The sequence below is a fragment of the Malaya genurostris genome, chromosome 1 (genome assembly GCF_030247185.1).
Source record: "Malaya genurostris strain Urasoe2022 chromosome 1, Malgen_1.1, whole genome shotgun sequence".
In the NCBI taxonomy this organism is placed as follows: Eukaryota; Metazoa; Arthropoda; class Insecta; order Diptera; family Culicidae; genus Malaya; species Malaya genurostris.
The window spans coordinates 117,086,748-117,112,507 of NC_080570.1; the positions used below are offsets into that span (position 1 = coordinate 117,086,748).

General features: G+C 38.6%; 1 protein-coding gene across 2 annotated transcripts in view; it reads right to left on the reverse strand.

Annotated features, from left to right (window-relative positions):
- The window catches only part of LOC131425568 (leucine-rich repeat flightless-interacting protein 2), a 119,708-nt gene that overhangs the window by 71,082 nt on the left and 22,866 nt on the right, over positions 1-25,760 (reverse strand). For both annotated transcript variants that reach the window (XM_058587554.1, XM_058587555.1), the window contains exon 2: positions 23,686-24,542. In XM_058587554.1, coding sequence (XP_058443537.1) covers positions 23,686-23,772 — 87 coding nt within the window. In that variant the 5' untranslated portion in view covers positions 23,773-24,542. The remainder of the gene's footprint in view (positions 1-23,685; positions 24,543-25,760) is intronic.

The window sequence follows — 25,760 nt, forward strand, 5'->3', positions numbered from 1 at the left end:
TCTTTAATGGCAATTCTTTATATGTATATAAAGCGAATATACGACATCGTTTTGATGCTTATTGGTTAATTTCAACATGTTCACTTCACTTAACAACAAAAATGACGTCAGAATTTCGACGGTGAACTGTTTACAGAGACATCACTTGAAAACGTCCGGCATTATTACCGAACAGACCATGTTTCCTAGTTCACGGGCTCCTGCATCACATCACCTTCCGGTACCATTCATTTTTGTTTCAAGCGCTGTACGATCTAATTAACAGGCGGAATGCCAAAGAATGGTTGGGTAGATGCCATTATCATGATTGTTTTCTTTTTTCGCAGAAACGGTTGGTTTAGTCGCAATTGATAAAATCTTTTATGCTACCTATGTATTAAAAAATACATAATGAACAAAGTCCGAACATTTCAGGGAAAAATTTCAAGCTTACTATTTAGTTAAACTAACACGGTGTGTAAACTTCACTATAGTAAGCAAAGCAAGACTATACCTGATACGTCTGTCACATTCGATTCCAGAGAAAAACAGCAACTCGACTCGAGTTGTTGGTCCATCAAATGTCACCTAAAGTCCAACATTTTTTCACGAACTTTGTCACTTCCGTCGTACGTTGGATCCGACTGGAAAATTGATACAGTTAAAGACCAGACACAGAAACAAAAAAAAAACAACATTCTGTGGGGTGAAAAACTCCGTCGGAAGTGTCACCGTTTTTCGTTTTTACAAAGGGTCTTCTCCTGCGTCTACCCGAATGTTCGAAGGAATGTTCACGGCGGCGCTGGTCGGTCGGTCGGTATGTGATTTTTCCTCTCGGGAAAACTTGAAATAATGCGGCGTGTTGTCTCTGTTGTCACACGCACGCGTTCGGGTCTAAATTTACCTTCCAGAATGCAGCGAAAGAAAAACAGGCCACGGACGCAAGAACTGCGGCCGAAACCGTGTGCTTTGGGTCCTGGTGAAACACAGACGACGACGACGACGACGACGACGAAAAACGACGTGCAGCCGGAGTTGCGCGGTGAAGACGGATTGATGGATTTGTCAGACAGCGCCCGATGTCGCCCGGGTCGGTCGGTTGCATCGTGGAAACCATGCGGAATTCTAATTTTGGCTCTGACCTCCTGGCAACATCGGTCCGGAATAGTTCTGAAGCGGACCCTTTCCTTTTGCCGAAAGGGAAAGTTCCTTTTGTTTGCTGCGTTTCGCATATGAGTGTCCCGTTGTTGAGAACATCACTAAGCATGATGTAAACTGTGGTGTCTCGTCACCATTCGGTTGCAACCAGTACTAGGGGTGCCCGTGTTAAGTTCATACCGTAACAAAAATTTACACCCATTCCGAATCCTCTGCTTTTTTTTCACTTACACTTACGTGATCATCTCTTGCTCCAGCCCAATCTACCCGTTGGTGAACATTATTTCTGTCCCGTATGACATCATTTGCTAATTATTACGGCATTACGGAGTTTAGAAATTGCTGAGAAGAAGAACCAGCCACGTGACAGCCAACAGCCAGCAGTTTGCAGACGACAACGAGCAAAACCAAAAAAAAAAGTAGGCGACGATTTTTGTACCACACGCGAACAAGTACCTAATTGTACCGTCGCCGCCATCGCCACTGCCGTCGTCTTATTGGCGTCGACACTTCTTCCATTTAAATATCCTGTTGGGGAACAGACAGAAAAAAAGATGATGCCGAAGATGATGATGCGACTAACATACATTTACTGAGCCGACGGGAAAAGAAAAACAAACAAATTCGCACCTTCCAGGCCTGGATACGACTCATCAGAGCTGCAGTCGCGATTGTAATGGACCGCGGTTTTTTGCATTCTGCAACCAACCAACCGTCGAGGAAAAAAAAGCAAAGATCCATTCGAACGCCACCGACGAACGGCGCTCGAGAGGAAACGCGAATTACTGTGGGTTGTTTTTATGATAAATTTGTAAACATCTGAGCTAGACGACATCCCAAGCAAGCGGATGCCGGGATGATGCTGCACAGCTGTCATTTCTTCATTGCTCAAAAACGATGAATCCACAAAGTCTCCGGTCGAAACTGGAAAACTGCACCGAAAATAAATTCAACAATGTTGTTATCTTATCTGACAGAATTTGAATTCTAACCTCAACACACGAACTTGACAGATAGAAAAACGAAGCTCAACTTTGACTTGTTTTTGTCTTTTCACTTTCAACTTGTTGAACATATCATTGATCCAAACAGTACATTAACAACTTTGCCGTTGCTACAAATTGATGGTTATTGCTCGAAAGCTGTTAAAGCAACCATCAATCACGTCGTACAACTGCACCGTAAAAGAAGAAGATTGATCAATTAGACGTCGAAGAACCCTTCCTAACCCTTCCACCACCGATGATATGGACCTAATGGGAGGAAGGAAAAAAAGTTGAAAGCATACAATAGTGCCAAGGGTTACGAAAATGGCTATTATTATATACACTCACGAACTGCTAATTTGCTTTATGACTCGAAACCTTTCGATTATGGATGATGGAAAAAATTTCCGGCATCATCCACCAAAGTCGTTTAGCAGCAAAGGGTCTTAAATCATTTGCCATGCAGTGTTGTGTTGCCCATCGAAGCTATTTTGATAGGATATAGCTAATGGGGATGTTCTGCCCTTTCCGTTCGAACATTTCAACATTAGGCCACACAGCAACCAAGATTCAAACAGAACTTCACTGACCGTACACAGTGTACGTGCACGGTGCTCTGTTTCAGAAGGTTGCGTCAGCGATGTGAATTCACCACAATGTAGGTCAATGAACAAGCAGTTCTACAGTTTGATATTTGTTTCGCAGGTTTAATACAAGCTGTTTTTGGTTGGGTTACACATTTTTTTAAAGCAATATTAAACAGTAGATGAGTCAACCTTGCATAAATTTGGGGGCTAAAAATAAGCTTTTTTCCCTTCAACTAGTTATTTTGTCGTGAATACGACTTACTTTACTATGGGCTGCCTTTTCAAAATTTACCCTCTGAGAGAATGATAAGTTTTTGATCGTGGATATCTCTTGTTGTATCTAACGAATCAACATAATTTTTGCTATACGCCATCGGAAATATGATCTTAATTTTATGATAAAATTATCAGTTGTGTGACATAATCTCAAATAATTCAAAATTAACCTTTTCTGAAATGTTTGGTATAAACGAGTATCAAAGAGAATAATTCATAAGGCGCGTTTGCCTTGCTCGTATTTTTAAAGCTCATAGCTCAGTGATCTGTGAAACGATTTATATAATCTAACAACCAATAGAATCGAAATTTTTCAACTTAAACGTGTATAGCAAAAGCATGGAAGTATTTCAATAGTACACTATTGAAAAACCTGTCTCATTTGACCCATGTCAACACCAGCCAATCAGAACGCGTTCTGAGGAAGAGAACAAAATATCTGCTGCTGTACAACAAATCATTCGAGAAAAATGTTCCGGAAAGTGGTGAATATCGTAGTGAGTTCCTCAATTTGGTCCTTCTGAATGCTAGAAACGAATCCCTACAGCATATTGATAGTTGATTTCAATAAATTATGCAAATCCGAAATGAAATAATCGACATTGAAATTCTGTATGCGGCTATTTTTATAGCCGTTAGGACCGCTCATCAGTGAAAAAGCTACAAACGAAATCACGTAAAAAGAAAGCTCTTAACAAAAATTGGATCAGTTTGGATTCTATTGCAAAGCTAGTTTCGCTTCCGACAAGAGCTATTACGTCACAGCTGCCAGTCATTTGCAATGATGAAAAAACAACGGTGGAGAGCAATACACAAAATCAGCCGTTCTAATGGCTCAAAAGTTTTCTAAAGAACTATTAGGATATGTTGTTCGCAAATCAAAGGTAAATATCCTCAGTTTAGTGAAAATCTAGAACAGCTTGGTTAGATTTGTGCACTTTTCTCGCTGTGTGAAATTCACAGTGTTTTTGCGAAAAATGTTCCAGAGTTTAATGTCGTAGAGAATTACGCAATTGGACCCTCCTGAATGCTAGAAACGACTCCCTATAGCATATTGATAGTTTCGTTCACTAAATTATTGTATTATTGCCTATTGTATCATTGATCAACCCAGCGCATTAATGTTTTCTTTATTGGAAGATTATAATCGGTTGTAAACGCTACACCTACACCAACCATATCAGTATTGCACCCACGTACAACAGTTCAGCCTGGAATTAGATGACGGAAGTCAGCGGCATCCATCGGAATTCGAATTCAACTCATCATTCTCCATCACAAACGCTTTCATAAAAGGTTCTTTTCAGAATCACCATAATTTTATTAAAAAGAACTATACTGGTTATTTCATAATATTTGTGTTTCAGAATGTTAAATGTAACTAATCTGTACTTTAGTTTAAGTGCATTGATCAACTAATTGATATTCGGAAGTGTTAAGAAACATGTCAGTTGTTTTCGTATTCACGACATCCAGTTATGTCTCTGACATTACCCACCCGCCTGTTTTTTTAGTTTAAATTGCTCTTTATTATAATTTTTTCGTAGTTTTACAAATATTTCATCTTTCATCCATAGATTTGAACCATCGTTCCATTTGAACGTTTTTCTACGGGCTGTTATTATTTTTGCTTCAAAAGCGAACTGAGCTAATTATAACATTTTGATCAGGAACGCTGAAAGAGGAGGGGAAAAGGGATGAATCCCCCTGGGCCCAGACTTCTTCAGGGGACTCGAAAATTGGAAGATTCAAAATTGTGTTTTCATGATTCATAACAAAACAAAATATAAAAAGTCGAAACAAATTTGTCATGCGAATTATTTTGTTAAAATAATCTACTTGAAAATCTCTTGACTCGATGATATTCCCATGCTCACAATATTTTCTCTCAACGGCCTTGATTTTGGTCAGCTTTACACTTCGTTGTTTAGAATCTCATTAAACTTTTTGTCAAAAACCAACAAGATGTAAAAATAACTTATTTAAATCACTTCAGAGACATTACCGATCGCCTTTATTTATAAGAACATGAATATAGCGAAACACCTATTTCTAATAATAACGCAAATAGGTGAATCATTTGTTGTTAATAAGTTGCTAGTTAATTACGGTGGATTTGAATTTGAGGCTCATTTTTTTACGAGTGCTTCGCTAAGTTTATATATAGTTAACGAGGCATTCCTCCTGAAAAAGGTTAAAAACCAATTAAAACAAAATAAATAATTTGTTACTAATTAGTTGCGAATTTGTTGCACAGTTTTTCTTATGTTTACGAGTGCTCCGATAATACCATTTGTAGTTAACGAAGCACCCTTCCTAAACCAGCTTGAATATCAATTGAAACTCAATGATTGTTGCTAATTAGTTTTTAATAAGTAGCGGTGGTTTTGAATGTGCGGCTCATTTTTTACGGGTGCTTCGCTAAGCTAATATATAGTTAAAGATTCCCAAAAAAGCTTAAAAGCCAAGTGATACCCAGTAAACAATTTGTTGCTAATTAGTTGCAAATTTGTTGCACAATTTTTTTTCATATTTACGAATGCTCCGATAATTCCATATGAAGTTAACGAAGCACTTCTCCTAAACAAGCTTGAAAATCAATTGAAACTCAATGATTGTTGCTAATTAGTTCTTAATAAGTAGCGGTGGTTTTGAATGTGAGGCTCATTTTTTACGGATGTTTCGCTAAGTTAATATATAGTTAACGAAGCATTCTTCCTGAAAAGGTCAAAAATCAATTGATACCCAGTAAACAAATTTGTTGCTAATTAGTTGCGAATTTGTTGCACAGTTTTTTTTATGTTTACGAGGACTACGCTAAGTCCATATGAGGTCAACGAAGCAGCTCTACCAAACAAGCTTAAAAACTAATTGAAATTCAGTGATTAATTTGTTGCCTAAATTTTGATTTTTATTTTACTAGTGCTTCGCTAAATTGGTATGAATTTTCCGAAGCACTCGAAAAAAAATGAACTGCAAATTCAAAACCACCGTAACTAATTAGCAAAAAATCTTGTTGCTAATAAGTTACAGTGGTTTTGATTCTGTGGCTATTTTTTTAGTGCTTCGTTAAGTTCATCTGAAGTTAACAAAGCATCCCTCCTGAATAAGCTTAAGCACAAATCGCAACCCAGTGAATAATTTGTTGCTAATTAGTTACGGTGGATTTGATTATGATTCTCTTTTTTATTTCGATTGATTCGTCAAGCTCATATAAAGTTAACGAAGTAAAGCAAAGTCTAGTCATTACATTCTTTTTGTGGTATCTGTTTCAACAGACATCACAGCCCATTTTTAGCGTGCAGAATTATTACATGGCTAGTACTACAATCCTCCTACTGACAATAGAAATTCTTCCAGGGTTTGAACATACGACAACAGGCTTGTAAGACCAGCGCTTCGCTAAGTTTATATAAAGTTAAAGAAGCACCCTTTCTAATTAAGTTTGAAAACAAGTCGAAAGTAAAGTGAATAGTTTGTTGTTTATTAGTAGCAAATTAGTTACCGTGGCTTTGAATTTGTTACTCAAATTTTAATTTTAATTTTAAAAGCTCTTCGCTAAGTTTGATATGAGCTTCACGAAGCATTCGAAAAAAATTGAACACCAAATTCAAATCCACTGTAAATAATTTGCAACAAATTTGGTTGCTAATTAGTTGCAATGGTCTTGATTTTAAGGCTCATTCTAATTACGAGTGCTTCGATAAGTTTATATAAAGTTAACGAAGCTCCCCTTCTATGTAAGTTTGAAAACAATTTGGAACACAGTGAATAGTTTGTTGTTAATTAGTTGCAAATTAGTCACCGTGGCTTTGAATTTGTTGTTCAATTTCTAATTTTAATTCAACGCGAACTTCGCTTAGTTGATATGAGCAACAAACCAACGTGACTAATTAGCAACGAAGTTTGTTGCTAATCAGTTACAGTGGTTTCGAATTCGAGGTTCTTTTTTATAATTGAGCGAAAGAACAGGTATAGACTAGTTTCAATATGATCAGTATCTAACGGGGAAAACAGATCGGAAAATTGACATGTGAACACAATGATGTAATGAAAACCGCGAAAATGTTACCGCAGAGACGGGACTCGAACCCGTAGTAATCTCCTAACCGGGGAAATTGTTCAACCAATTAAAGTACCCTGCATATTTATTTATTTATTTATTAATTTATTCACATGAAGAGAAAATCCAATTGACGAGACGAAACTAAACATGCTTCGCTGTATTTAGTCACCAGTTGAGATGACTAACGTCTTAACAAAGACTAAAAAATAAATCGTTGAGAAGACTAGTAATTGTTGTCTGATGAATAGAGAAGATGTTTGGACATACGATACCTGTGGTGAGGCGCTAGGATTTGGACTATGTTCGATGTACGCTAACCAGACCCAGTCGTGTGGTAGAGCCGTGTCTATCACATTGCTTAGGGTGACGAAATAATAACGTGTATGCACGGATTGCATAAGAAGGCAGGTTCGAGTCCGTCATTCATTTGGCTTCTCCATTTGTGATTTCGCCTGCATCTGTGTGGGTTTGAATCTGAGGAGTATTTATTATATTTTCCCACTACTTTCCAGTAATCATTAAAAGCTTCAAAGACTTCGTGGTTGCTGTTGTTCTTACCCCATCTACATCCAAATTATTTTTTTGATTTTTTCTTTATCTTCCAAATAACGAGTTTATTTTCCGCCAGACGTTTGATTGAGAACTCTTTGCTTGAAATGTTTTCGTAGTAAATTCTTGTGCACCTTTTTTTAAACCTATCTACTTTTTTCGTTAAGTAAAGAGGAAGTTCTTCCAACTTTTTTAAGGTACTTATTTCTAGTTTTCATCAATGTGTAGAGATCAAAAGTAATACAAGAATATTTTTTTCTTTTATGTTCGACTTGCTTAGAGAAAGTTTTAGTGCCTTGTATCAGGAAATCGTTATACTTGCTAATAATATTAGAAACACACTCATAGGCATAGGAAAAGTTACCAATATTATTTGTATAAAACTTATTCGTGACAAAATCTGGACAGATTAAATTTGCTGATAGTTCAATCCAAGATGCATCTTTTATTCATTTGATTCTGAATTATTAATCATCTTGAAACTAATTACAGTTACTGAATTAGGCTGCATGAAGAAACTACGAACTCTTGAGTTTCTCTAGCCATTTAGGTGTGCAGAATTCACTGAAACCGATTCAACTGCTATTGACTAAGATTTTTGATTTTTTCACGAGAATCCAATAGCGTTCGATAGGTCGCAACTCCGGGCAGTCGCCTCTTTCAGTACAACTGAACTCCATTCGCGTTATATAATTCTAAAACACCTATAACGTAGTGGCAAGATGCCAAATCAAAGCAGAACAGCGAGGAAGCGTCATGGCTCCGTAAGAATGAAAACAATCGCTTCTTTAGGCATTCTCGATTTTTACTTGTTTATCGTTCCGGTAGTGACGAAACTTTGACTTGCTCGACCACAGCTGCATATTGCCTGCCAAATCAAATAGTTTTTGGAAAACTTGATCTTTTTCTTCGTCCTAAAATGCTTCTCTGCTGTCTTCCAGCACAGAAGTTTCTTCGTCCCTTATCGCGAAGGAAAATATTCCTGTTTTTACCTTGAATGACTTCATACCTTGCCGGTGCTTGGAAGTATGCACGAAAGATGGAGACTTATAATTTTCTAGCCATAGTACCGAAAGATCTGGTCCCTTCTGAATATTTCTGATGGTTCCAGAGGTACGTTTTCGTTTCGCTCCCAACCTTCCTACCTGTTGTCAAACATGTATCGAGAGATTTCAGAACATTATGAACAGTGCTTGCAAGCTTTTTCGCAATGTTTCTTGCTGACAGATCCGGATTTTCATTGCGACCGCACCCATTTGCTTTTCGCACTTGCTCTTCTTTCGACGCCATCTGCGATCTAAAAGCTTGTACCAAAAATACCAAAAATTGATTATTACCAAAAATTGATTTTACACAACTCACCAGTCTGCGAAACATTTCACGCGATTCCCAGAGATATACGTATTTAGGGGTGTCCAGATTTTTTTGCGAACAAGCCTTAGTTCTGAAATTCATTTTGTAATCTATGCTGATCTATAAGTTTTTTGTTTTTTAAATAAATGTTTCATTATTTGAATGTGTAAGCTCATCTCGGTCAGTGAAATTTCTTAAGAGTTTGAGAGTTGGATATTCCTGTCAAATAATTAAGAAGTCTATGTGACATTCTGTAACATCTCAGTTTAGAAGCGCCACATTCAAGCAGTAAGTTTAACATTTAACAGACAGATTGCTTTCTTGTATGTACGGAAAAATGACTAGTACTAATCCACTAAGATGGTGTTAAAAAAACTATCAACGGTTGGACTTAGGAGTGTAGCTTCCATCTCAACAGCACTTATTTGGTAATTTGTCACCGAACCATCGCTGCCGGAGTCTGTTTAATTCCAATCTTATGGAATCGAAGCATCATAAAATTGAATCACCTTGTCACCTTGCCATCGCACCTACTAAGCCGCGGGAGAAATGGTTCTCCAATGACGCAACCGAAAGTGTATGAAGATTTATGGTTATGGAATTTTTATTTCCTTTCATTCCAACAAGCAGTTCCGCCTTGTCGACAGCTGCTTGGTCATACTTTTGGATTCCATCCAAATCGCAGTTCTCCCTCTCCCTCCGGAACGAACGCGGTTCTCCCGTCATCGACCAGGGGATCACGCAAAGGGCAAAACTTCAAACAAACAATGCATTTCCTGGAGGGCTGCTGCAATGAGCGAACGAGCGGTAGGACAATGTTGACGATCCGCGTGCAAATGGCACTAATTTATAAATGTTTTTCCAATGATGTTTTCCCGTGTATCTTCGGGGTCCGCTGACAGGCAGCGTCCGCCCGGGGCCCGATCGGCGTCATCCGCTTCCATAACTGCATTGGAAAGGAGCGCGTGCTAATTGAGATGAGTAGTTTTATTTGTACACGGTTGCTAGGCGCGCGTACACCGATAAATGGTCGGTTACAAGCGTTAGTCGATAGTTTCTGGAATGCCATGCTCAGTGATCACGATCGTCGTTTGTCGGTTGTCAGCTGAGAGGATGATGTGGGATGATCCATCCGTGCTACGGACATAGATTCGATAACTGCAAACTGAACTCCAACTAAACAGGAAATACATTTTAGATGTCTGTTGAAAACGAGAGAATCTAGATAAATAATTAAACCATTAATTTTTAGACCTTGTCATTAACTACACTTTTATACATAATTTAATGGCTGACATCAATGGAAATTTTGAAACCCTAGCGTAAAAGAAACCAACTGTATTAAACTATAAAAATGTCATCGACCTACACGGCGCTAAACCTCCTATTGATTTACAACCCGAAACCATACTCGCAGTCTGTACGGTAAGCAGAAATCGCGGATCCTCATCGATCATTCATTACGCGGCAACCCACAGGATAGCAAGAGGGAGAGAGAGAACCTATTGCGAGACCGTTATTAATCAAAACAAGAAAAATTGTAGTAAAACACACCCGGAGAAAGTATCCTACAAAGTAGTCGTAACAAGAAAGAAAGAACATATTGCTGCAGCACTAAAACCAAACTCGGACGGATATCGTCGGATCTGTGGTAAAACGTTTGTCACCGAGAGAACACGAAAGATTTTTACAGCCTGCGCCTGCAACGATAGAAAGTTAAATTACCATGTATGTGTGACCCCCAAAACAACAAATAAACACATTTGTTAGTCCCCTCTCGCATATGCCCCTTGGCCTGATGTGCTCCTATTCCCTACTAACCGGCCGCACAGTAGTTAAACTTGAATATTAATAATATTTATTGGTTATTTTATGTTCTCGACCGAGTTTGGGGAGATTTATGGAAACTGACTGATTGGGAGCCCCGGTTGAACTCTGTTGGTTGGATGTTGGTTTTCTACTTATCGGTGGAATGTTTCAGTTTTTCCGTGGAAAACGGTTCGATTCGGAGTTTAAATAAATCATAAATTCTTTTCCCTAAACGTCGAAATGATGAAGATGATTGATTTAAAAAATGAGCAATATTTGTTAACCTTGCTTAATTGTTAATTATATTTCACTAGCAGTTCAGATTGAGCTGCTAACGCACCAATGAATCGAAGACGAAACGTTTGGTGTACATCGATTGTCATCCGGTAAATATTTCCGGTCATTATAGGCAGGCGCGGCAACTATGAGGGGGGCAAAGCACCTTTTGCCCCCCAAAAGATGTATTGGAGTGCCTTGATCCCCCCCCCAATATTTTGGCAACTGGAATAAATATTACAAAATTTGCTAGAGATATCTTTTGATATAACACTTTTTTCTGTTATCCCCATAGTTCGTCTCTATAATGCATTCATATTTCTTAACTAAGTTTCTAAAATTTTTACACTAATTTACAACAATGTGAAATGTGCTATACTCTACCACTTTCAAATATTGATTATTACTGGAATAGTAGGAAAAAGGTTTGTGATTTTTACTTGGTTGCTTTTTGTTTGCTCTAACCACTCCGTTTTCTTTATAAAAGTGATTTATATATTGCAAAGTTCAATGATCTGTAGTAATAATTTTTTGTGCCGCCCAATATTTCATGGACCTTGCTGCCCCTGATTATACGGATTAACTCCAGAGCCGGTACTCCGATCCGAATTAAATTCCATTCATTTAAATCGAAATTCACAGAAATTGATCGCACATCAATGCAGAAGAAATTTGGGGTAAATTTGGATCTTACCAAAGCTCGCATTCGGTAAATTTATAAAGCAGTCTTCGAAGCAGGACGACCCCTCATTTGAACTTTAGTTTGTGAAAATTGATTCAATTATTTCGCAAAAAAGCAAGTGGTCCTGTTTGTCATCTAGAGGATGAGAGGGTAAATCGGGAACATTTTGGCATAATTTGTCTTTAGTGACTTATAACCCGACTAAAAACTATTTTCATCTTAAATAATAGTTAAGTATTAAAACAATTTTTTTTCCTTATAACTATTAAAACAATTTTTAACCGTGTAGGGGACAAATCGGGATTTTATGAAATGTCAAACATTCACAAATAACGGGTGTTTTTTAGGAGTTTTGGTTTTTCAATAGGGATTACACTCTATTGTCTGAAAGTTGTTTTCACAGTGTAAAGTGACGTCACTACTCAGTATTGTTTGGAAAATGATCATAAATAGGTTAACTTCAGAATAACGCTTCCAAATCGTGGAAAAATTATTTTCAATTCATAATTTGGCATGTGTTTTATTTAAATTTCATATCAGCAAGCTCTTAAAAAACCCTTCTTAATCCACCTAGTGGTGTGATAATGCCTTTCTCCTCTTTCATAACAGTCTCATGAAAATATGTTTCATATGTTATAAAATAAATTTAGACACCAATTGATTCAGATTGATTCGAGTAGTTCACAAAAGCATCACAGCCATTTTATCTTCGAACTTGATCAATGGCCCGACAGTAGCTTTCAAACGAGCCCAAGTTTGTTAAAATCGGTTGAGCCATCTCTGAGAACATTGAGCGCGTTCAAATATCTTCGAAAAGTGCACACACATACACACACACACACACACACACACACACACATACACACAGACATTTTCCGATCTCGTCGAACTGAGTCGAATGGTATATAACACTATGGGTCTCCGAGGCTCCGTTCGAAAGTCGGTTTTTCCAGCAATTCTAATACCTTTCTATAGAGAAAGGCAAAACCCTTCTTAGTCCACTTAGTGGAATTTTCATATATCTTGAAAAATCACCATAGGGGGGAGTACATGAAATTTTCGAAATCGAAAAAAAATTTTTGATGCCAAAAGGCTTAGAATTGCATGAAACGTCGAGATTTAGTGTCATCTCGAAAAAAAATTTTTTTGAAAAAGTCGACTTTTTGGGAATTTTTCTAAGTCCCAGAAAGTTGATTTTTTCAAAAAAATTTTTTTTCCGGATAACACTAAATTTCGATGTTTCATGCAGTTTTAAGAGTTTCGGCATCAAAAAAAATTTCGATTTTGGAAATTTCATGTACTCCCCCCTATGGTGCTTTTTCAAGGTCGAAAATTGTCAAACCTTTACCACCGGGCAGCACCCCTTACGCATGTCCGATTTAGGTCAAATTTTGCATGAAGGCTTTTTTCGAGGTGCTTAAACTTTTGAGCACTAGAACTTAACGAAAATAGAGGTGATCCTAAAATTTTGGCACCCATATATATATATATAAGAGCGGTAAAAATCAATGTGTTTTGTCGGTTACGTCACTTATACCATCATATATCTGGAACCAAAAGTCACAACCATTTGATCTTCGAACTTGATCAATGGCCCGACAGTAGCTTTCAAACGAGCCCAAGTTTGTTAAAATCGGTTCAGCCATCTCTGAGAAAATTGAGCGCGTTCAAATACAACGCTTTTTGTCGGTTACGTCACTTATACAATCATATCTCCGGGACCAAAAGTCACAGCCATTTGATCTTCGAACTTGATCAATGTCCCGACAGTAGCTTTCAAACGAGCCCAAGTTTGTTAAAATCGGTTCAGCCATCTCTGAGAAAATTGAGCGCGTTCAAATGCAACGCTTTTTGTCGGTTACGTCACTTATACAATCATATCTCCGGAACTAAAAGTCACAGCCATTTGATCTTCGAACTTGATCAATGACCCGACAATAGCTTTCAAATGAGCCCAAGTTTGTTAAAATCGGTTCAGCCATCTCTGAGAAAATTGAGCGCGTTCAAATACAACGCTTTTTGTCGGTTACGTCACTTATACAATCATATCTCCGGAACCAAAAGTCACAGCCATTTGATCTTCGAACTTGATCAATGGCCCGACAGTAGCTTTCAAACGAGCCCAAGTTTGTTAAAATCGGTTCAGCCATCTCTGAGAAAATTGAGCGCTTTCAAATATCTTCTAAAAGTGCACACACACATACACACACACACATACACACACAGACATTTTCCGATCTCGTCGAGCTGAGTCGAATGGTATATAACACTATGGGTCTCCGAGGCTCCGTTCGAAAGTCGGTTTTTCCAGCAATTCTAATACCTTTCTATAGAGAAAGGCAAAACCCTTCTTAGTCCACTTAGTGGAATTTTCATATATCTTTAAAAATCACCATAGGGGGGAGTACATGAAATTTTCGAAATCGAAAAAAAATTTTTGATGCCAAAAGGCTTAGAATTGCATGAAACGTCGAGATTTAGTGTCATCTCGAAAAAAAATTTTTTTGAAAAAATCGACTTTTTGGGACTTAGAAAAAATATGAAAATTTTTCTAAGTCCCAGAAAGTTGATTTTAAAAAAAAAAAATTTTTTTGAGATGACACTAAATTTCAATGTTTTATGCAGTTTTAAGAGTTTTGGCATCAAAAAAAATTTTCGATTTTGGAAATTTCATGTACTCCCCCCTATGGTGCTTTTTCAAGATCGATAATTGTCAAACCTTTACCACCGGGCAGCACCCCTTAAGCATGTCCAATTTAGGTCAAATTTTGCATGAAGGCTTTTTTCGAGGTGCTTAAACTTTTGAGCACTAGAACTTTACGAAAATAGAGTTGATCCCAAAATTTTGGCACCCTTATATATACAAGAGCGGTAAAAATCAACGTGTTTTGTCGGTTACGTCACTTATACAATCATATCTCCGGAACCAAAAGTCACAGCCATTTGATCTTCGAACTTGATCAATAGCCCGACAGTAGCTTTCAAACGAGCCCAAGTTTGTTAAAATCGGTTCAGCCATCTCTGAGAAAATTGAGCGCGTTCAAATACAACGCTTTTTGTCGGTTACGTCACTTATACAATCATATCTCCGGGACCAAAAGTCACAGCCATTTGATCTTCGAACTTGATCAATGTCCCGACAGTAGCTTTCAAACGAGCCCAAGTTTGTTAAAATCGGTTCAGCCATCTCTGAGAAAATTGAGCGCGTTCAAATACAACGCTTTTTGTCGGTTACGTCACTTATACAATCATATCTCCGGAACTAAAAGTCACAGCCATTTGATCTTCGAACTTGATCAATGACCCGACAATAGCTTTCAAACGAGCCCAAGTTTGTTAAAATCGGTTCAGCCATCTCTAAGAAAATTGAGCGCGTTCAAATACAACGCTTTTTGTCGGTTACGTCACTTATACAATCATATCTCCGGAACCAAAAGTCACAGCCATTTGATCTTCGAACTTGATCAATGGCCCGACAGTAGCTTTCAAACGAGCCCAAGTTTGTTAAAATCGGTTCAGCCATCTCTGAGAAAATTGAGCGCATTCAAATATCTTCTAAAAGTGCACACACACATACACACACACACATACACACACAGACATTTTCCGATCTCGTCGAGCTGAGTCGAATGGTATATAACACTATGGGTCTCCGAGGCTCCGTTCGAAAGTCGGTTTTTCCAGCAATTCTAATACCTTTCTATAGAGAAAGGCAAAACCCTTCTTAGTCCACTTAGTGGAATTTTCATATATCTTTAAAAATCACCATAGGGGGGAGTACATGAAATTTTCGAAATCGAAAAAAAATTTTTGATGCCAAAAGGCTTAGAATTGCATGAAACGTCGAGATTTAGTGTCATCTCGAAAAAAAATTTTTTTGAAAAAATCGACTTTTTGGGACTTAGAAAAAATATGAAAATTTTTCTAAGTCCCAGAAAGTTGATTTTAAAAAAAAAAAATTTTTTTGAGATGACACTAAATTTCAATGTTTTATGCAGTTTTAAGAGTTTTGGCATCAAAAAAAATTTTCGATTTTGGAAATTTCATGTACTCCCCCCTATGGTGCTTTTTCAAGATCGATAATTGTCAAACCTTTACCACCGGGCAGCACCCCTTAAGCATGTCCAATTTAGGTCAAATTTTGCATGAAGGCTTTTTTCGAGGTGCTTAAACTTTTGAGCACTAGAACTTTACGAAAATAGAGTTGATCCCAAAATTTTGGCACCCTTATATATACAAGAGCGGTAAAAATCAACGTGTTTTGTCGGTTACGTCACTTATACCATCATATATCTGGAACCAAAAGTCACAACCATTTGATCTTCGAACTTGATCAACGGCCCGACAGTAGCTTTCAAACGAGCCCAAGTTTGTTAAAATCGGATCAGCCATCTCTGAGAAAATTGAGCGCGTTCAAATACAACGCTTTTTGTCGGTTACGTCACTTATACAATCATATCTCCGGAACCAAAACTCACAACCATTTGATCTTCGAACTTGATCAATAGCCCGACAGTAGCTTTCAAACGAGCCCAAGTTTGTTAAAATCGGTTCAGCCATCTCTGAGAAAATTGAGCGCGTTCAAATAGCCCGATTTTTGTCGGTTACGTAACTTATACAATCATATCTCCGGAACCAAAAGTCACAGCCATTTGATCTTCGAACTTGATCAATAGCCCGACAGTAGCTTTCAAACGAGCCCAAGTTTGTTAAAATCGGTTCAGCCATCTCTGAGAAAATTGAGCGCGTTCAAATACAACGCTTTTTGTCGGTTACGTCACTTATACAATCATATCTCCGGGACCAAAAGTCACAGCCATTTGATCTTCGAACTTGATCAATGTCCCGACAGTAGCTTTCAAACGAGCCCAAGTTTGTTAAAATCGGTTCAGCCATCTCTGAGAAAATTGAGCGCGTTCAAATACAACGCTTTTTGTCGGTTACGTCACTTATACAATCATATCTCCGGAACTAAAAGTCACAGCCATTTGATCTTCGAACTTGATCAATGACCCGACAATAGCTTTCAAACGAGCCCAAGTTTGTTAAAATCGGTTCAGCCATCTCTAAGAAAATTGAGCGCGTTCAAATACAACGCTTTTTGTCGGTTACGTCACTTATACAATCATATCTCCGGAACCAAAAGTCACAGCCATTTGATCTTCGAACTTGATCAATGGCCCGACAGTAGCTTTCAAACGAGCCCAAGTTTGTTAAAATCGGTTCAGCCATCTCTGAGAAAATTGAGCGCATTCAAATATCTTCTAAAAGTGCACACACACATACACACACACACACATACACACACAGACATTTTCCGATCTCGTCGAGCTGAGTCGAATGGTATATAACACTATGGGTCTCCGAGGCTCCGTTCGAAAGTCGGTTTTTCCAGCAATTCTAATACCTTTCTATAGAGAAAGGCAAAACCCTTCTTAGTCCACTTAGTGGAATTTTCATATATCTTTAAAAATCACCATAGGGGGGAGTACATGAAATTTTCGAAATCGAAAAAAAATTTTTGATGCCAAAAGGCTTAGAATTGCATGAAACGTCGAGATTTAGTGTCATCTCGAAAAAAAATTTTTTTGAAAAAATCGACTTTTTGGGACTTAGAAAAAATATGAAAATTTTTTCCCAGAAAGTTGATTTTTTCAAAAAAATTTTTTTTTGAGATGACACTAAATTTCGATGTTTTATGCAGTTTTAAGAGTTTTGGCATCAAAAAAAATTTTCGATTTTGGAAATTTCATGTACTCCCCCCTATGGTGCTTTTTCAAGATCGATAATTGTCAAACCTTTACCACCGGGCAGCACCCCTTAAGCATGTCCAATTTAGGTCAAATTTTGCATGAAGGCTTTTTTCGAGGTGCTTAAACTTTTGAGCACTAGAACTTTACGAAAATAGAGTTGATCCCAAAATTTTGGCACCCTTATATATACAAGAGCGGTAAAAATCAACGTGTTTTGTCGGTTACGTCACTTATACCATCATATATCTGGAACCAAAAGTCACAACCATTTGATCTTCGAACTTGATCAACGGCCCGACAGTAGCTTTCAAACGAGCCCAAGTTTGTTAAAATCGGATCAGCCATCTCTGAGAAAATTGAGCGCGTTCAAATACAACGCTTTTTGTCGGTTACGTCACTTATACGATCATATCTCCGGAACCAAAACTCACAACCATTTGATCTTCGAACTTGATCAATAGCCCGACAGTAGCTTTCAAACGAGCCCAAGTTTGTTAAAATCGGTTCAGCCATCTCTGAGAAAATTGAGCGCGTTCAAATAGCCCGATTTTTGTCGGTTACGTCACTTATACAATCATATCTCCGGAACCAAAAGTCACAGCCATTTGATCTTCGAACTTGATCAATAGCCCGACAGTAGCTTTCAAACGAGCCCAAGTTTGTTAAAATCGGTTCAGCCATCTCTGAGAAAATTGAGCGCGTTCAAATACAACGCTTTTTGTCGGTTACGTCACTTATACGATCATATCTCCGGAACCAAAACTCACAACCATTTGATCTTCGAACTTGATCAATAGCCCGACAGTAGCTTTCAAACGAGCCCAAGTTTGTTAAAATCGGTTCAGCCATCTCTGAGAAAATTGAGCGCGTTCAAATAGCCCGATTTTTGTCGGTTACGTCACTTATACAATCATATCTCCGGAACCAAAAGTCACAGCCATTTGATCTTCGAACTTGATCAATAGCCCGACAGTAGCTTTCAAACGAGCCCAAGTTTGTTAAAATCGGTTCAGCCATCTCTGAGAAAATTGAGCGCGTTCAAATACAACGCTTTTTGTCGGTTACGTCACTTATACAATCATATCTCCGGGACCAAAAGTCACAGCCATTTGATCTTCGAACTTGATCAATGTCCCGACAGTAGCTTTCAAACGAGCCCAAGTTTGTTAAAATCGGATCAGCCATCTCTGAGAAAATTGAGCGCGTTCAAATACAACGCTTTTTGTCGGTTACGTCACTTATACGATCATATCTCCGGAACCAAAACTCACAACCATTTGATCTTCGAACTTGATCAATAGCCCGACAGTAGCTTTCAAACGAGCCCAAGTTTGTTAAAATCGGTTCAGCCATCTCTGAGAAAATTGAGCGCGTTCAAATAGCCCGATTTTTGTCGGTTACGTCACTTATACAATCATATCTCCGGAACCAAAAGTCACAGCCATTTGATCTTCGAACTCGATCAATGGCCCGACAGTAGCTTTCAAACGAGCCCAAGTTTGTTCAAATCGGTTCAGCCATCTCTGAGAAAATTGAGCGCGTTCAAATATCTTCTAAAAGTGCACACACACACATACACACACACACACATACACACAGACATTTTCCGATCTCGTCGAACTGAGTCGAATGGTATTTAACACTATGGGTCTCCGAGGCTCCGTTCGAAAGTCGGGTTTTCCAGCAATTCTAATACCTTTCTATAGAGAAAGGCAAAACACCTTCTATTTAAGATTATTTATAAAGCCAATATTCCGTTAATAATTGATGATTGAAAAATTATTTAATTTTTACAAAAAAAATGTTCAAGAATTATATCGAACAGAAAATAATATTAAAAAAAATTAAAAAAAAACCAATAAAAATTACCAGTAAATTAAAGTCCTTTTTGCGCATCGAAACGATTATAACAACCCACCGAGACAACAGATTGAAAATATTTTTTCCTAGAAATCAAGGATCCTAGTTCGAAATTTAATTTTTTTTAATGAGAAATAAATGACCCTCCAGAGTTGTTTTAATCTGCAATTTAAAGTCCAGTGAGATTTATATTTTTCTTCCATATAAAATGTATGACGCGAAGACAATGTTTTGTATCTAGAGCTTCAAATGGATAGGAAACTAAGTGCTCACAAGTTCCTATCTCATGCCTCCCCGTGAATCTATTGCCGTTTTCGTTTTTAAATCTACGCGCGGGCGACTCTAACTCCAAGTAAAACGAACGCGTAGTACAGCTTACATATTGATATGGGTTTTTGATATTTATGAATTGAATATCCATGGCTATCGTTGTGAGAAAATCAGCATATTATGCACCAAATGTTTTGCTAAAGGCTAATTAAATATTTTCTAACCAGAAAGGTTGTTTACGTGAGATTTAAATTCTCATATAATCGCGAAATTGTAATAATAATACATAGGATTGGATACAAAATTTTAACTGAATAAAGTACTAAAGTAATAGTAATACTGAAGCGATGTAAGAATATGAATATAACTTCCAAATTCGATGGATTGTGGAAGCTGGAGAAGCTACCCAAACCAAACCTTTTCTTTGAACAATGAAAAATAAAAGAACTCTTAACCTTAGGTGAGACAAACAGTACTTAATAGTACTAAACAGGCGAAACTAAATGCGTACTGATGGTTTTTCAAACGTCAAAGGGGAATCCCGTAGAACTTCGTTTTTTTTTGTATTTAAAAATACAATAGCATAAGGAGTGTATCGAAAATAAGCTATCCATATACATTTGTGTTGTACGCATGTGTTTGTGATGGTTTTTTATGATCAGATCACAGCATGCTGTGCGTTTGGCTGTCAGCTTTCGTATGTTTACTTGTTTGTGCGGTTGAAGTTCCGAGTTTTCAAAATGTCGCGTATTGAAAAAGAAGTGAAAATTAAGGTTCTGGACACATGCCTAAGTGAGAAGGGTATTACTATGCAAATATTGGCAAAGCGGTTTGGAATTCATCATGCCAGTGGTAAAACCATCATTAATAAGTTCGGAGAACACTATTCGTTGGATAAGCTACCAAGAAGAGGCAGAAAACCCGGATTTTCCAACCCGAAACTGGACCAGAAAGTGGTATCTTTTATCATGAAGAACAAATCAATGTCAATACGTGATTTGGCCAAAAAAGCAGGAACGAGTGTCGGAAGGCTCCAGCGTATCAAGAGGCGAAATCATCTGAAGACCTACAAGAAGCAGAAAATTTTGAAACAAAGTGTAGAACAGAAAAAGCGAGCAGCAACAAGTTCCCGGAAATTGTATTTTCATCTTTTGCTGTTTCCGGATGCATGCGTTTTGATGGACGATGAGACTTATGTAGAAGAGAAATCAAAAACCCTTCCAGGTCCACAATACTTTACTGTCGTCGTTGGGGAGGATGTGAGCGATGCGAACAGGTCGATTCAAGTGGAGAAATTCGGTCGAAAGGTACTGGTATGGCAAGCAATAAAGACTGTCTCAGAAAGTATGGACGCACTTTGATTTCGCCGTAAATAATTCACAAGTGTTAAATATTCAAATTTTATTCGATATACTGATAATATTAGACTACAAAAACATACATCTCAACATTTGCTACTTAGCCATTGTAGACTAGCTGGCGCAAATCTTACCGCAGCTACAAATTGCTTTCCAGACCATAGCTTCCATACCAAATTTTTCGACTTCAATCGATGTCTCGGGCTGGTTTAACACTTGCCCTTCTCGCACCGTATAATATTGTGGTCCCGGTAAGAATTTGTAATCGAGTTTCACGTAGGTTTCGTCGTCCATGATTATGCAGTTCAAATTTCCAGCAAGAATCGAATTGTACAGCTTTCGAACCCTCGACCTGATCGATGCTTCTTGTTTCGGACTACGTTTCAGTTGTTTCTGCTTCTTATAGGTTCGAAGATTCAAACGCTTTTTAGCACGAAAAACATTTGACTTCGAAGTGCCCACTTTTTTGGCCACATCCCGAACTGAAACCTCCTTCTTTTGCTCGAACGCCTTCAGTATACGTTTATCCAACTGAGGGTTAGCAGGACTTTTTTCGACCCGTTTTCGGTTTATCCTCAAAGGTGTTATCCTCACCGAACTTCTTGATTGCATTTCGCACGGCTTACTCCTTCCATTTTTGATTTCTTTCTCAGTGACAGTCCGCGTTCTGTGCACCATTTGTACACAATTTTTCGACGTTGTTCCGCTGAAAGTCCACGCATTTCGAAACAAACTAATAAAAACGAATAAACAACTGCACAAGTGGTTAGAGAAGAGTGTAAACAACAGGACGCAGCCATAAAAATTGACAGATTCTGAACCGTTGCGAAATGGCAGCGGTTTTTGGTTGCGTCCATACTTTCTGGGACAGTCTTAATTAGAAATTTTGGTTGCCTTGTTCCACATCAATGGTTCGAACAACCCCATGGGGCTGATCCTTGTAGTTTTTTAACGCATAGTTGAGATTATTTGCTCGTAAAATCATGAATAATTGTCATAATTTCATGAGAAGAAAAAACGATGGGTTATGAAAATCGGTCGCACCTAGAAAACATATTTTCATTTTTTAGGACATTTTACCCCATAACTCCGGAACCGAAAGTCGGATCCAAACAATATTCAGGAAAGTTTGTGAAAATCGGTTCAGCCATCTCTGAGAAAAGTTAGTGCACTTATTTTCACATTTTTTGCACACTTTACCCCATAATTCCGGAACCGGAAGTCGGATTCAAATAATATTCAGGAATTTTGTATGGGGCCACAAGACCTTTCATTTGAATCTAAGTTTGTGAAAATCGGTTTAGCCATCTCCGAGAAAAGTTAGTGCAAAAAAACGTTACATACACACATACGCACATACACACAGACATTTTGCGTAATCGACGAACTGAGCCCTCCGGGCCTCGGTTCAAAAGTCGGTTTTCACAGTGAATGCATAACCTTTTTATATGAGAAAGGCAAAAAATGTTGAAAAAGGTTTTGTGCTCCTTAGTACCAAATGGTTGGTAGTAACCAAAACCCCTGAAAGTTTTCTAAATGCGGCTTATTTCAAGATTTGAAAAAAAGACAAGTTATCAGGATTTGTATTGCAATATAAAAGGACTAAAAGTATTTTGATAATTAAAAAAACAGAAATTATAAAAAAGCCTCGCCAGGCCGTGTGCCATCGAACGGAATAGGTGGAAGTCAGAAGGGGCGACATCTGGGGAATACGGCGGGTGGGGCAAGACTTCCCATTTCAGCGTTTCCAGGTACTTTTTGACCACTTTTGCGACGTGAGGCCGAGCATTGTCGTGTTGGAGGATGACTTTGCCATGTCGCTCTGGATACTGTGGCCGCTTTTCTTTTAGCGCGCGACTAAGGCGCATCAGTTGCGTTCGGTAGCGATCTCCTGTGATGGTTTCACCCGGTTTTAAGAGCTCGTAGTAATCGAAATCACCATTTTTAAAACGTTGAAACCACTCCCGACACGTTCTTTTACTCAGAGCAGCATCACGGTAAGTTTCTGAAAGCATTCGATGCGCTTCAGTTGCATTTTTTTCGGATTGTAACAAAAAAGTAAAACTTCCCGCAAATGGCGAGAATTGGGCACATAAACAGACATTTTCGAGCGTGAATGATACGAAAACAAGAACAACTGTCACTGAAACGGCGATGACAATTCGTTAGGCACTGTACACACTCACTTTAAAGGCATTATCATCTATGTATTTTAACCAGCCTCAGCCGGTACAGCCACCTATCGGAAAACGGCGGAAGCAAAGTTGTACACCTGATAAAAATAATACGCGAAATGAATAACGGTAATTATATACCGTAATTATAAAACAACTGTGCAATCAAACCTAAAGGCGATTTCTCAAGAAGGTCTTTTTTCCCCTTTAATAACTAACATGATCAGCTGCTGAAAACTCACTCCACTGATAAATTGAGCGTGACAGTGTGGTAATAAAAGCGCATCAAAATCAAAACACCCCGCCGGTGCCGATGATTTTACAATCCCCAAACCTTGATCTGTGAGTGAGTTGCACGAAACGGTAGGTCGGCAGTAGCCCCAGTAGCAATCGAAAGTCACTGGTTTTTAATTCCACCGTCGAAACCAATGACGTCGTCGCGAATTGGCCAAAACAACGATGGTTTTACGATGTTCTCCGATTGTGTGTCAAAACAGCAACAACAACAAAAATCGGTTCAAAATGAAAAGCAAAATCGAAAGTACTCACCTCCTTGGCGATCTGATCGAGTGCCTGATCTTCGGCATTGATCCGCGAATTTCCGCGACGCCTTCCGACAGCGCCCGGGCTGTCCATCGTGCTGTCGCTTCCGAAGCGTCGAGCTGCACACGAAGACACGTGTGCGTCGTCACGGTATTTTGTGTGTTTGTTTAGATGTGGTTGTGTTGTCCTGTATTTGATTGGGTCAGTTGGCCAGTTTCAACCGGTTACACCACGGGCTAGACGGAAACGGTTCACTGACCTTCACCACAGGACACAACCGGTAATGACTATTCGTTTTTCCGTGTGGAGCTACCTTTACATATATCTGCTATGTAAACCCGACACTGAAAAATTTTATCTTCACCACTCTTTCTCTCTGAAACACTACTGGCTTACTTTAGGCATATCACAATACAATCGAAATGCAACCGAAGATCAACAGGCAAATTAAACACAGATGCAACGAAATGGAACGGGTAAATCACAAGACAATGGACTGTGTCCGGCATCAGACTCAGGGATGCGCTCTGTCCGTCGTCTGCAAACCGGACGCTGCAGCACACCAAATGGACCTGCCTCTGGTCGCCGTCGTCGTCGTCGTCGTCGTAACCGATTCAAGCAACAGCTCTTCCAGTTGACCAACGGGGGTTGACACGATCGAAGATGGTACCCAGCCAAGTAGTTGGTGGGTCACTTTTGTTTTGTTCCTCACCGGCTGGGTAGGTGGAGGAAAACGGTGATGTTGATGGTGATGCTGTTCGGAATTATTGTGATTGTTGGTACTGTAGCAGCAACAGCAGCAGCAGCAGTAGTAGTAGTTGATGTTGTAGTAGTAGTAGTAGTTGCGGTGATGGTAGCTGTAGCTGTTGTTTTTGTGGATGTCGTTTTGAGGCCAAGCCGTGTAAGATCCAGGACATATATGGAAATAAATCGGAGAAGAAAAAGAAAAAAAAATACATTAAACATTCAACGGTTTGGTTAATGCACGCGATCACTGCCTCGGACTTAACGCCGGGACTCGGGAAGCGGAGGAGGAAACCGGTGCGGACAGTGAGAGTAGGAGGGGACTGTGCAGAGCTCGTTTCGCACGTTAAGTAGATGCATATTTCGAGGGTTACTCAGTTCGGACAGGATTAGTCATCGGATGTATGATTTGTGGCGTTTAGGAATTTTCCAATTGAGTTTCGCGATATCGGATGAGTCGAGTTCGCTGTAGAATGGAACTGATGATGTTCCAATGAGAAATGTTCAATATTAGATTTTCACATTGGATGGAAATGATGTCGATATAAAGAATTCTTTGTTAAAAACTAAATACGTAATATATGCACTTTTGTGTTAAAAATCATACCATAAGTCTAGAACAAAAATAACACATCACTCAATAATTCGTGTTACTAAGGAAAACACATTTTTGTCAACAATCTATTTTATTTATCAATGTAATCTCCTTCAAACGCAATGCAATCAATCCAACGCTTCTCTAACTTCTCGATGTCGTGCTTGTAGAAGGATTTATCTTTTGCATCAAAATAGGCTTCACATTCAGCAAATGCTTCTTCATATGAGTTAAATTTCTTATCGGCGAGCATTTTTTCAAGATTATAACCTACGGTCAGTAGTCTTTGGGGTCGAATCTGAACTATACAGTGGAATCAATTCGTTCAATTTATCCATCGACTCGTTTTTTTTTCTATGGATTATTTCTGCATTCAACCGATCTAACAACGCTATGTAGTATTCACTATTGATTGCTTTTCTTTTCTCAAGATAGATATGCATTCCAAAGTACGGAAGCCATAACTTCCCCAACCGACTGTTATGCCTTTGCAAAGGAAAGCTTTGGACGCTTCGGATGTGTTTCACCGACTGCACTCCACTCTGATGATGATCGATTTGGTTCCGGAATGAAATGATGGATCCATGTTTCATCCATTGTCACATATCGATGCAAAAAATCTGATTAATTACTTGCAAATATGGCCGACAACTGCTCTGAATTATCAACACGTTGCCGTTTCTGATCGACAATGATTAAACACGGAACCCACTTTGAAAAGAGCTTTCTCATGAATAATGAG